General features: G+C 39.6%; 1 protein-coding gene across 9 annotated transcripts; it reads left to right on the top strand.

Moving 5' to 3' along the window:
- The first annotated feature begins 957 nt into the window (after window positions 1-957).
- On the top strand, window positions 958-12,886 carry LOC122648091 (probable ADP-ribosylation factor GTPase-activating protein AGD14). 9 transcript variants are annotated; one of them, XM_043841367.1, is made up of 16 exons: window positions 959-1,317; window positions 1,560-1,621; window positions 1,972-2,059; window positions 2,149-2,210; window positions 2,304-2,400; window positions 2,510-2,944; window positions 3,788-3,857; window positions 4,074-4,495; window positions 4,647-4,760; window positions 4,890-5,003; window positions 5,095-5,238; window positions 5,317-5,421; window positions 5,525-5,611; window positions 11,990-12,119; window positions 12,254-12,299; window positions 12,783-12,886. In XM_043841367.1, exons 1-16 carry the CDS (start codon window positions 1,222-1,224, stop codon window positions 12,835-12,837), a joined length of 2,127 nt encoding a protein of 708 aa, XP_043697302.1. In that variant the 5' UTR covers window positions 959-1,221; the 3' UTR covers window positions 12,838-12,886. The 9 variants fall into 9 exon arrangements, with proteins under 9 accessions (XP_043697328.1, XP_043697321.1, XP_043697309.1 ...); XM_043841360.1 differs by having other exon boundaries at window positions 4,644-4,760; window positions 4,890-5,006; window positions 5,098-5,238; XM_043841364.1 differs by having other exon boundaries at window positions 960-1,317; window positions 4,644-4,760; window positions 5,098-5,238.
- The last annotated feature ends 220 nt before the right edge of the window (window positions 12,887-13,106 follow it).

The following is a 13,106-nucleotide window of genomic DNA, read 5'->3' as shown; positions in this document are numbered from 1 at the left end:
GGATTACAAATATAAAAACATGCCTGGTCACATGTGCTATGGCTCATGGCTGGATGCCAACCCACCATGATGCAAGTTTGATTTTAACTTGTGTCAACTGTCAACCACAACGACAAGTGAAAATTCATGACGTGTCAAGTAAAAAAGGTCACGTACGGAACTTCAATTCAAAGAAAGTAATCCTGTAAAAGTTGAAATCAGAGAAAGAAACTGGCAATAGCCGGTAAAAAGTGTAGACACAAATCCAAAACAAGACTAATGTAGAATTAAACTTAAATTAAGGGTGTAAATCGATTTAGAACCGGGTAGTTGGTTCGGTTTAGGGAGTATTAGTATGATTGAGATCTGGACCAAGTCTCACATCGGTTCTGAAATTTGATATCGTATCGAACTAGTACAGTTCCGGTTCCTATTCGATTCCTACATGGTTTGGATCCAATTTCTATACTTGATTTATACCAATGATTCTATTGAAGAAAGGAAAAAAATAACGATTTTGATGAGTTATTCATCTAACCAAACGATCTAGGTCTTCTTTTTTGCATCGCCCCTATATTTGAGAAAGAATATAAATTCTCATGATTTTATCTAGAAATAAACTATATATTGCGTGGGAGGGATAAGTCGCTAAATTGATCAAGAATTCGAATATGAGGGAGTGAGTTACCCCATCCCTACCTAATCGTCGACTCCTATGTTGGGTCCGAAATGTAACCAAGTCCCGCTTCTTTCCGAATTGTAACCAAATTCTATTCGATTTGGTTCCGGTTATTTTGTGGGAATCCGGTTTCGATTTTCGATTCCGGTTCAAGTTGACATCCTTATAAATATTAACTCTGTAGTCCCTAGTCCCTCTGTATAAAGTAACTTCCTTTTCGAAAACCTTCCACCCTTTTTTGTCCTATTTAAAGAATAATTTCGTTAGAAAATAGAAGCACAGATAAACATCTTAAAAATCGAATTCGTTATTATTTTTCTTTCAAATGTAATTATCATTTAAGCAGACGTTAAGAGCGTCTTCCCCCAAAATCTAGCTGATTCAGACTCTGAATCAGACCATTTGCCAAGGCTCCAAATCCTTGGTTTCGAATTTCAGAACTCGTAACTCTCGATTCTTACTTCAAGTATCAGAATTTGTGGTCTTTTTCGATATCGTAGTACTTTTAGGGTTTACTACGTAGAATTTAGTGTCTCTCTTTCGGACTCGATTCGTCGGAGAAGATGAGTAGTAAGAAGGTAGAAGAGCGGAACGAGAAGATCATTCGAGGTCTCATGAAGCTTCCTCCCAATCGAAGATGCATCAACTGTAATAGCCTGGTATGTTTTCCTACTTTTCTCTTTTTGTCGTGTAGAAATATTGCAGAGTGTCAATTTCTAGGGGTTTTGAGTTAGAAGTTCGTTTTTCCGACGTAGACCTTAGTTTAAGTTGGTTTCTGCTTTGTTTTGGTAGAGATGAAACTGAATTAGGTTTTGCTTCTTTTTTTATACGCTTTTGAATTTTTTTTTTTTTTTTTTTTTTTTTGTGTGTTCTGAAAGTTCTTTACCTGTTCTGGTTGCAGGGTCCTCAGTATGTATGCACAAATTTTTGGACTTTTGTTTGTATAACATGCAGTGGGATACAGTGAGTGCTTCTATTCTCTTTCGTTTGAGGTTTTAGCTTTAGTCCACTTTGAAGACTTTGGATTTTGGTTGAACTTGAATACTTAAGAGTAGTTCGATTTCTGACGCTAGATTGAGTTGCTTAACAGTCTTAGGACTGAATCTGCTTCTTAGTTCTCTTTTGCTTTATCTTTACGTGCAATTGGTGTTCTGTAATTTGTATGATTTTAGGTTGTTTATTGGGTGGGGGGGGGGGGGAGTTGATAAGTTAGATATTCTTTGCGGATGTTTTACTGACTAAACTGCATGAGTTTGTGACGCCTCTGAACTTCATGGTGTTGTTGATGCATTGTTTTTATTGACGCGATACAGTCGTGAATTTACTCACCGTGTGAAGTCAGTATCCATGGCTACATTCACATCCCAAGAGGTTGAATCTCTTCAGGAAGGTGGCAATCAGGTAAAAGGAACTGGTTTTTTTTTTTTTCTGTCTTTTTGGTGGTAGGGGGTTGTTTATTTTGTTGATTATGGGATGTTTACTATTTTCAGCGTGCAAGGGAAATTTATTTAAAGGACTGGGACTTACAAAGGCAGAGATTGCCTGATAGCAGGTTAGAGATATGTTGCGTCTTATTGGCTCTCAAAGTTTTATTAATTTAGTATGTTGCGTGGATTGAAATTTATTATGATTCTTCTTCTTGCAGTAATGTTGATAAAATCCGAGAGTTTATAAAGAATGTTTATGTGGATTGCAAGTATGCTGGAGGAAAGACCTCTGACAAGCCTCCTCAAAATATGCAGGCATCTATTTCTTGTTTCATTTCAAAACCTTTAGAATATCTTAGTTCAATTTAGTCAAATGGAAGGCTATGCGAATAAGACTAACATAAGGTGTTGTTGAGTTTGCCAGAACCTCAGAAACCATGAAGATGATACCAGAAGAGCCAGCTCCTACCACTCCTATTCTCAGAGTCCACCATATGAATATCAGTATGAAGAGCGGCGGTATGGCAGACAGGCTGGAGCACTTACTAGGAAACCGGGTTCGGATCGAGGCCTCTTTGAACGAAAAATTTCTAGCTTTATTTATAGTCCGGGTCGATATGAGGATAGGATTGCAAATGAGAATTCTGGTTCTAGAATTTCTGACTACTCTGTGTCAAGTGGAGGGGATCCTTTCAGGTCTGATAATCAATCACCAAATTTTCAGAAGAATGTTGGATATGGCAGCCCTCCAATTCAGCCTGTGAGGGATATTTTAAATGAAGATGTACGGCGTCAAACAATGAGGTCATACTCAGAGACAAATGCCAGGAGCAACGTAAATGGAGTTCCACGGCCACAGGTTGAATTAGTGTTAAATCATTTTAGATTTTCTATTGTAGAGGAAGTCTGAAAATCCAATAAACCATAAAATTTGTCCTGCGAAGTGATATAAATGTAATATCTCATGGAAATCTATTGTTTCATGAGTTCTCCTATGAGACCAACAGATAAAAGATGGCTTGATTAAATTGCCCTTCAGCATGTGTACTTTCTTCTTCATTCCACACCATAGTTGTCAAGGCGTTGCCTAGGTGTCCAGGCGCCTTCTTGGGTCCAAGGACACAACATGCCTTGTTTGATGCAAGAAGGGTAACCGCCTTGTGGCCTTGTGACAACACGTCTTATATTATATCAGCTTTTTAACACTTCAGGTGTCCACGTTGACCTGCATTTATTGCTTTGTGTTTTGATGAATATGCTTATGTTGGTTTTCTCATATTAGGTCATTACCAACATAATTATATTATATTGAATCGATATGTCTTCTACTTTGCATATAGGCATAATTATATAAAATTATCATTGCTATATTACATTACTGCACGCTTAGGGCATCTTGTCACCTCGGCCCCCCTCCAATGCCTTGGGTCACCTAGTCACCTTGACAACTATGTTCCACACCATTTTCTTCCTATAGTTGAAGAATGAGACCAATACAGTTATTTAGACATTGACTGGTACATTCTGGGGCTAGGTATTCCTAGATGGGACTCATGGAATAGAGGCTCTCTCCTCTTTTCATCTGCAGATTGTTAGTCATCGTATATAAACTGTTTCCAGTGTATTTGCTATCTGCTATATTGCTGGATGGTGTTCACTTAACCTCTTCAGTTAGCTTACATTGAGTTACTTCTTTGTCCAGAGAACCACCTCTTCAGGAAGCTTTGGGTCATTTGATAGCAACTCCATGTCTTCAAAATCTGTTAATTCAGGTAGCTTATTTGATGTCATCTCAGAACCTGAACAGTCTGTGGGGAGCCAGCCTGACAAAATACATTCTTTCTCTTCTTTATCTCAATCTTCTGTTTCTGCTAATGTGACTAGTGTGGAACTTTTTAATGCTTCATTTGTGCAACAACCTGCAGCTTCTTCAGCTCCATTTTTGGATTTATTTCAATCATTAAGAATTTCTCAAACTCCATCTGTAGATTTGTTTCAACAACCAGCACCATCTTCTGCTCCGCCTATAGATTTATTTGGGTCAAGCCAGACTTCTTCGGCCCCGTCTCTTGAATTGTTTGCCAATATTGCACATCAGCAGCCTGCTACAAACATGTTGGAGCAAAAACAATCAGGATTCCCTGTTGCAGAAAATGAAGGCTGGGCAACATTTGACTCACCATATCAAGTAACATCTACCCTTGGAACAAACAATGTGGGCCGTGCTACCATGGCTCATTCTGATGGGTTTCCTATGGTGAGCTTTACTGCACTTGCATCCACAAATACAAGTGGGAAGTTGCAGTCAGTCCCTAGCTCTGCAGCTCATGGCTCTGTTCCACCTGCTTCCAATATGTGGCATGGGGCCGTCCAGGATGTTCAAGCCTCCAATAGTCTAGGAAGTACTCAGGTAACAAATCCTCTAACACAATTTAGTTACCCTAAGTTTTTTTCTGAAATCTTGGGAATTATTGGATCTGTACTACCGTTTGTGGATGGTTTTGTTACGTACTTACATCGCTAGTTTTGGCTCATTTTTTTTTGGTAAAATTATGTAGCAGTCATGGAATGCCTTTGAAGATTCGGGTCAGACCCTGTCCCAGTCTTCCTTTGAGAATCTACCACCAAGGACTGAGCCACAAGTTCAAGCCTCCACTGGTCCAATAAGCACTCAGGTGGTCGGTCGAATTAACTCTAATGGATGGAAATCTTTTTGAGTTCTTAAGTATCAGAATTTGATCCATTGCTGTCTCTGTGGTTTTATTAATAACTGGTTTTGGTTTCATTGTAAAATTTTGGAGCAGTCATGGAATGCTTTTCAAGATTCTGCTGGTGCCATTTCTCAAACTTCCTTTGGGAATCCTCCACATAGAAATGAACCACAAGCTCAAGCCTTCAGTGGTCCAACCAGCGCTCAGGTAGAGAGAATCATAGTATTTCCCATCACTGTGAGGATGGTTTCATTTGTCTCTAGTTTTGCTTACTGTTCTATTGGTTTCAATTCTGGAGCAGCCATGGAATGCCTTTGAAGATTCTGCTGAGAGCCTTTCTCTAGCTTCCTTTGAGAATCTACCACAGAGGAATGAACCACAACCTCTGGCACATAACCCTCCTGCAACCACTGATCAGTATTTGAGCTTAAAAGTTCAAGAGGTATTTGTGCTTGCCAGAAACTGCTGAATCGAAAAGCACCTACTCTGTAATCCATTTTTGCATATATGATCTTTGCAGGAATCCTGCAACGATGGGTTTCAAAGAACTATCGTGGAGGAGAGAGCCCCTATACATAATGTACCAGTTAATGGTGCTGTAGCTGCATCAGTGCTGCCTTTGGTAGTCTGTTCTTCCTTGGTCCAATCCTGTCCATCTGAGTAGCCTGCTTCAATCTTATTTTGCTTTTATTTTCTGTTTAAACAATTAACTGCTTCAATTTTCACAGGGAGGACTTCCGTCACATGGTGCTGATAGGAAATCTACAAATCCATTTGATATTCCCTATGATTCTGATTTGGAACCTAACAGTATGGTATGTTGCTGCTACTGATCTTCTTTATGGAAAAAGGTTTGATATTCTTTTTAAGATTGTTTTGGCTGTTTATGGCGATAGCCTTGTTATATAAAACTCTTTTTGGGTTTAGTTAGTAACAACAGCAAACAATTTATGCACATTGATGGCTTTTCAAATATGTTGCATCATGCTCTAATATTCTAGGCAATGTCGCTGTATTAGTTTTTGGTGTAATATTAAATGATTAGCCTGCAGCCTTATTTTTATTCTTGTAATTTAGAACGATTATATAATACAACATAAGAGTTTGAGCTTCAAACTCGAAAATCTGATTATGTCAGTTTCTTTCGTTGAGGTCCGTTGTTTGACTTGATTGATTTGAGATGGCCTTGTCTTTAGAGCAATGCTAAGAAGTTTCGAGGTTGCCTCCTATTGGAATATTAAGAAATAAAGGACCTGAATATTGTTGAGTCTGGTGCTCAGATTATGAGGTATGGAGTTGAGCTGGTTTCTTTCAGCCATTTGGGTGTTCCCATAGGAGTAATTTACGGTCTTCTTGAGCGTGGAACTTGGTTTTGAATGAGGGAGGGGACACCTGCTTGGAAGAAGAGATGTATTTGTCTTCTGATGGATGCCTATAAGAAGCACCCTGAATAATATCCTGGTAAACCTTATGTCAGTCTTACTTGGTCCTGCAGAGTGGTATCAAAGCAAATTCAGACCATTGATAAAAAATTATTGTGGGATGAGGTACAACCGTGGAACTGTGGAAGACAAAGAGAACAGATGCAGGTTCAAACTAGTAAATGGGAATGTGTGTGTTAAGCCTAGGATGTTGAGAGGCTTAGATGCTTATCCTGTTGGTGTAATGAACAAACCTTCTTTGCTAAATGGCTTTGGAAGTCTAGCAATAAGGACTTTTGTTGTGGAAGGACATGATTGTATGCAAATATGGTGCTTCTCCTGATGTTTGGGATTTATACAGTCCGAGGTTTTTATGGTGTTTCAGTATGTAAATGGGTTATGAAATTTTATGAGGATTTTACTGCCAGAACTGCCTTTCAGGTGGGGAATTGGCTCCTGATTTAATTTTGTGAGGATGAGTGGTTGGGACTTGGGAGATGGGAAACTTTGTGATCTTTATATTGGGCTGTGCAATTAAGCTTCTTAAAATAGTGCTCTGATGGAACAGGTTTAGGGAGGGCAGTCCATTTGTAGGTTTCTGCTGTTTAGAAGAAACGTAACGGATCATGAATTTGAACAGTGTTCTGATCTTCAAAGATTGGAGAATACATAGGACATAGAAGATTCTTTGGGAGATGAAAGAAAAGACAGAGTGATGATGCAGGAAATCAGTTTCTCTTGGAGATTAAATTTAGGGGAAATATCATTCCCCTCCCCTCTAAGTTTCCATAATATCAACCCAATACCCAATTTTTTAAAAATGATAATGCCCTCCCCCACTTTTTAAAGATTCTATCAATCGTACCCTAACCGTTAAAAAATGTTATTAAGTGATGACGTGGGCATTTCCAATTTTTCTAAAACCCCATATTACCCTTAATATAGTTTTATTCCAATTTTGCCCTCCTCAACCCCAAAACCCCACTTCCTTTTCTTCCTCTCTGTGCTCCTACTTCCGCCAGCACCACCATCATCGCCACCACTGCCGCCGATCCTCTTCCACCTCCAGCACCACCACCACCGCCGACCCATCTCCATCTTCTAACCCAGCTCCGCCATCTCTTCTATTTTGTTTCTATAATAGTCTATGGTATCTCTAAACCATCACCGACGTTGTGTTTTACAGTTTTGCAGGCCGTTATTCATGGCATACTGCGGGATTTCTACATGATAATAGATGATAGAACGCAACTATATACTCTATGGTAGCTCTAAACAACCAAACTAATTCCAGAAAGACTCTGAACTCGAGTCCGCTGTGACTTGTCGTTCGTGCCCTTCTTCCAATTCATGTTCATGGCTTTTATCGCTGCGTTTTGGTTCAGTGTAGACTAGTTTCACTAAGCACTGCCGTCTGGTAGAATTCGCCGCCACAGATGGGATGAAGGTTTGATCTAATGGTCGAAATGAACCGATCTGAGGAGCTGCAGATACAAATTCCCAATTCATAAGCGCTTGATGGAAAATTGAAAAAAAAAAAAAAAAAAAAAAAAAAAACCCAAAAAGCTCAAATCTTACAAGCATAGAAACGAGAAATCAGAAAAGAAATGGAGTACATAACACAATCTTTACCCTTGAGGGAGCTAAAAGACAAGGAGAAAAAACTTTTTTTTCTTTCTTAATAATGGCAGAAAAGAATAGAAAGTACCTCTGAGCTCTTGGGGACCAAGGGAACGGGAAGAGATTGAGCTAGAAATCACAGAAGAAGACGCAACAAGAGCCATGAGAATTAGAGAGAAAGAATTGTAAAATCTCTATCTGTTTGTGAAAAATCTCAAAAGAGAATTTTTTTTTCTTTTGCAATTTTGATTTGGTGGTCTGGTGATGTCTGTTTTAAGACTTGCGTTGGAGCTCGCTAACCCAAACAAAATATACATGATTTTTCCCAAATCCCAATCTTGAGAACCCCTAACTCACCTGTAACTTTTTTCCTTCTCAATCCCTGCCCCCAGTCCTTCCCCCACTCTGCAAAATCTTCCCTGCCCCCACCTCCTCCTATTAATTTCGCTTTGTGTTTATTCCCTGCACCCACCCTCGCCATTTCAGTTGCTCAGAGGAGTGTCTTTAGACGGAGACAGGGGAGGTGAGTTGGGAAAGGTCCACGTCTGAAACTAAAACAGGGTAAGGGGTTTCACGCGGAAATAAAAGGAAGAGAAACGGGGGGAAAAAAAAAAAGTGACGACATAGTGACCGGTAGCAAGGCCGAGAAAACAACCTACAAGCAGCAACGCCCATTCTGGATGAGTGCCATTGCCAAGAGCATCGTGGAAGTGATCTAAAGATAAAGAGGATGGATCCCTATCTAAATGCTTGCGACTCAACTGTCAGCCAGATAATCCTCGATCCAAATGCTTTAGCAGATCCCTAATTCCTTTCCTCTTCGTGCCCTGTGTTTCCAAATCGGAATCAAAGGCCAATGAATTTGACGGTAACAGAATCCTGTGATCGCTGAATTCTCCCTCTGACATGTCTGGCCTCATCTCATTAACCCAACAGAAATAATTCAAACTTCCAATACCATCGGGGAAGACCACAGAGAAAGATTGAAGGTCACTCGATGAACAACGAACCACTAATGGAGAATCTCGTTGGTCAGTTGATGGAAAATAAACAATAAACAACTAAATAAAAAAAGAGCTGAATGGGTTTCGGCAGTGGTGGTGGTGCTGGCGGTGTAAGAGAATCGGCGGCAGTGGTGGTGCTGGAGGAAGAAGAAGAAGAAAGGAAGAAGAGGAGAAATGTGTTGAACGAAGAAAAAAAAATTAGAAAATCAAAGAAGAAAAAAATATGAGGTTAGCCAATAAAGGGTAATATTGTCTTTAGAACTGTTATTTTAACATCGTTAGCCACTTAGGGTACGGTTGATAGAATTTTTAAAAAGTAGGGAGGGCATTATCATTTTTCAAAACTTGGGCATTGGGTTGATATTATGGAAACTTAGAGGGGAGGGGCATGATATTTTCCCTTAAATTTATAATACAAAGCAGATCTGCCTTTGTGTCAACTATCAAGTTTTGGTCTAGTTGGCAGCTCCAAGTTTAGACTTTTATCTTTAAGGGCTGACCCTAATCCTTACATGCCTGATGTGGAAACCTGGGTCAAAGCACCCTATTGGGTCCGCTATGGGCCCACACGGATACTATACAACTGATGTAGAAGCAATTTCTTGGACCGGGCTTAACCCCTTTGGGGACCCATATGAAGACGAACCGGGTCCAAGTGGGTTCTAGGTTCAGTAGGATATTTAGGAAATATATTTTTTATTTCAGGTAGCAATTAGGGAATACCAATTTGAGTTTTATCGAGTTTCTGTTTTAATTTGTCTACGTATGTTTTAGGAAGTAATTAGGAAGTAGATTTTCATAAGAAACTTAATTTAAATATGCTTGTAACCCAATTCGTTGGGCAGATTTGAATGAGAAATTTAGTTTAGTTTGATGTTACCTGTGTAGTGCGTCTGCAAGATCGTGTGACCTCCTTCCTCATCCTTTCTCCTTCTTCTTCCTGGTATTTTGTTATTTCTTGTTTCTTTTAGGTTATTTTCTGCTACTACCGAACCAGCAAGACTGATAGAGATTGATCCATCTCTGTCATTCCTAAACTTTTCTGTTCCAAATTTGGTGTAGTGGTATCTACCCTTAGGACGACCCAAAGTCTGCAATATTGGCACCAAACCTTCGCCTGCAACCTGAGATCAAATCTGATCTCTGTTCTATCACCTGGACTGATCTGAGGAAGTCCTTGTTGATTTCCGGTTTTATGTTTTGAATGATTCTTGCTTGGATATCAGAGTACATCGGATCTGCTATTTCATCTTGAAATCTCGATTCGAGCTGTGATCAAATGAGGGAGTTCTTTCGATTTTCCTTAAACCTGGTTTATCGCTGGAGAAGAAGTCGCAAGGTTGAAGACGATAGACTTCTTCCCACGATTCTCTTCCCTCCTATTTATTTGTCTTGAGTTTCCAATTATGCCCCCATGCTTTTCCCTTTAGTATGTTTTATCCCTTTATTTGAGTTTATTCCTAGTTTGTCCATAGCTAATAATTATAAACCCCTTTGTGTCCTTTGACCTTTGTTCTGTCCAGTGATCTTCTCCTATTTATTTAATTACAGCCTGGCCATTCTCCTTGATATTTTAGGATAATTACGGCCCTGCCACTCCTATGATAAATTTCTGTTTATTTACAGTTCTGCCATTGGTTATCTAAACTTCCACATACTTACAGAATTGCCATCATTACTTACTATTTGGCTATTGTATGTTTTAGTAGGTCCACAAGCGATCCAATTTGGGTCTTCTAAACCTCGGATGTGCATTGACAACTATAACAATCAAATGGATGGCAAAATTGTAATTAATGGAAGTCAATTTAACAAATAAAACAAACCAGAAAGTGGAATAGCACGTTTGATGAGGAAAGAGTATTCTTGGAAGAAGAAAGAAATAAAGCTTAAAAGGAATACAATGCAAAGGTGAGGGAAAGTGGTTGAATAAGAAAGGAAATAGAAGATATCGTGGGGGTTAGGGAGGAGACTACCGTCTTCTTCACGGAAATAGATCTGGTCTGAAGGGAATATCTCAACTGACAGAGCTTCTTTCAACCTGAGATTTCGGGTGAGTCTTCGAAAGACTCAGGCCTCTTAAACTTATCCAAGCATAGCCTTAACAGCACATGTAAAAGAGGGTTTAATTTCCTGCAACCGTTCTTGGCGATGAACATGAACTCAGATTTGAAGATGGGTTAGAAGTTATAAACCTCCCATTCTCAGACTCCTTTCGATCTCAAATTTGGTGGACTGATGTGCATATGCAAGGGGAAACCTAATGTGAGAACATGAGGTGTTGAATCAAAAGGCATTGACCCACCCGAGATGGGCTGTCAATATCTCTTAATGGCTGAAACAAAAAAGTAATGAGAGAGAGAGAGAGTGATGCAGGCGCACTGCCTTGGACCGACCCAACCCATTCGGGTATCCAGACGGAGATGAACCAGGTCCAATTAAGTTTTTAGGTTTAATAGGATATTTATTTATTTATTTTAGACTTATTCATAGGGTTTATCTTGCATTAAAACCTAGTTTGTGAAGAATTGGAGATCTATATAAATCTTATCAACACACACAGACACAGGGAGGGAGGGAGGGAGTACATCGATGTCGAAGTAATGCTAGTTAAACTATTTCTCTTGGCAAGAGAGGATGTGAAGATTTATTAACAGTGTACCGTGTACCCTTGCAAAAGTTGTTTGTGAGAGAGAGAGAGAGAGGATGTGAAGATGTATTAACAGTGTACCCTTGCAAAAGTTGTTATATGTATGGGTTGTTTCTCTCTCTATGAACATCGATGTCAAAGTAATGCTAGTTAAATTATTTCTCTTGGCAACTGAAAAGAAGGAAGGAATGAAGACGGGAATGTGAGAAACCCATATGCCATGCACAGATAATTCTTGAAATGTAACAGAGTACTATGACAAGAAGAATGGTTTCCTTTGTGTCAAATTGGTTTCCTTATGAAATACCTTTTGTTGAAATATTGCTTTATATAATATTTGATTTATTATTGCCTTACTAGTTACTCTCATTGAGGTTATATCATATATGACTTATGGCTGGGGATTTGATGATATTGTTAAACATACATAGCTTGCAGTTGGGTTTTCAAGACCACAGTGGGCGCCTGTTCCCAGCTGATATTACTTTCCACTTGCAGTTCTTGGACATGAGCTCTTTGCAAGCCACACTACCCAATCCCCAGTTGCCACCTGCCTTCCTAGGCAGCCTAAATCAGCCATGGTTCCCGCAGAATCCAGTTACGCCTTATATTCCAGCTGCACCACAAGGTAATCTTCAGCCATTCCTTTCTTACTATTACTGGTAGATGTTCATCTTGCCTTACCCCCTTCCCCACCTTCCCCTTTCTTTAGTTCTTTTTCAATTCTTTTAATAAATTTGGCTTTTGGTTCAAAATTTCTAGGGGGCTTAGTCTACATGGCAGGTCAAGCGACAAGCTCTCAGTTGCCGTAAGTTGCCTTCCCACTCATTACTCTTCTCCGAGTGATTTGCAATCTTTTGTGAATGCCACGGTCACACTTTACAAAAGCATTATTTCTAGGGAAAGGGGACTTTTCATTCCCATCGGAGGTTACAACTTACAAGTTGGTCTCGTATGATATTGGTGATCATATCCATCTAACACATTGCCATTTTTTGTTTCCCTGGTTTTTGGTTTGTTATCTTGCGAGCAGACTTATTTGAGTTGAGTTTTTGGTTTGTTAACCATCTGTCCGTGTGTCTTCCCTTGTTTTCAGCTTCTCCCCTCTCCCCCCCCCCCCCAAAAAAAAAAAGATGGTTAAATTCAGACAGTCTGATAATTGAAACTATTTTCCGGGGCCATTGGATGTGCTGTAATTTATGGAATTATTAATCGATCTATGTATTCTTAAGTTTAGATTTGTAATGGTTGAATTTGCCTAGCCTAATTACAAGCCATGCTTAATTGACAGGAATATTCCTTCACAAAGCCCTGTAGCACCTCTGGGTGGCAATCCTTTTGCCTAAGAGCAGAGGATGGAAACTCGATGCATCAAATCATACTGATGAGGGGTGTTTCAGGGGTATGGTCCTGTGAATGTTCCTTGTGAGGTAAAACTATGTTGTAGAATTCCTCTTCAAACTTCATGACGTGAAATTTGAAGTGGTTTTCAAGAAGTTTGGATCATGGGAGTTTTTCCAGAAGACGGGTCGGGGGAAATTAGCGAAGTATCTTGTCTGCAGATCTTCAAGGGCCTGTGTTCAGTAGCATGGTGAGTCTGGGTTATTCTTAGAAA

The sequence above is a fragment of the Telopea speciosissima genome, chromosome 1, assembly GCF_018873765.1.
Source record: "Telopea speciosissima isolate NSW1024214 ecotype Mountain lineage chromosome 1, Tspe_v1, whole genome shotgun sequence".
NCBI classification, from domain to species: Eukaryota; Viridiplantae; Streptophyta; class Magnoliopsida; order Proteales; family Proteaceae; genus Telopea; species Telopea speciosissima.
Note: the sequence above shows the minus strand (reverse complement) of the source record. Positions and strands in the feature narration are given on the sequence as shown.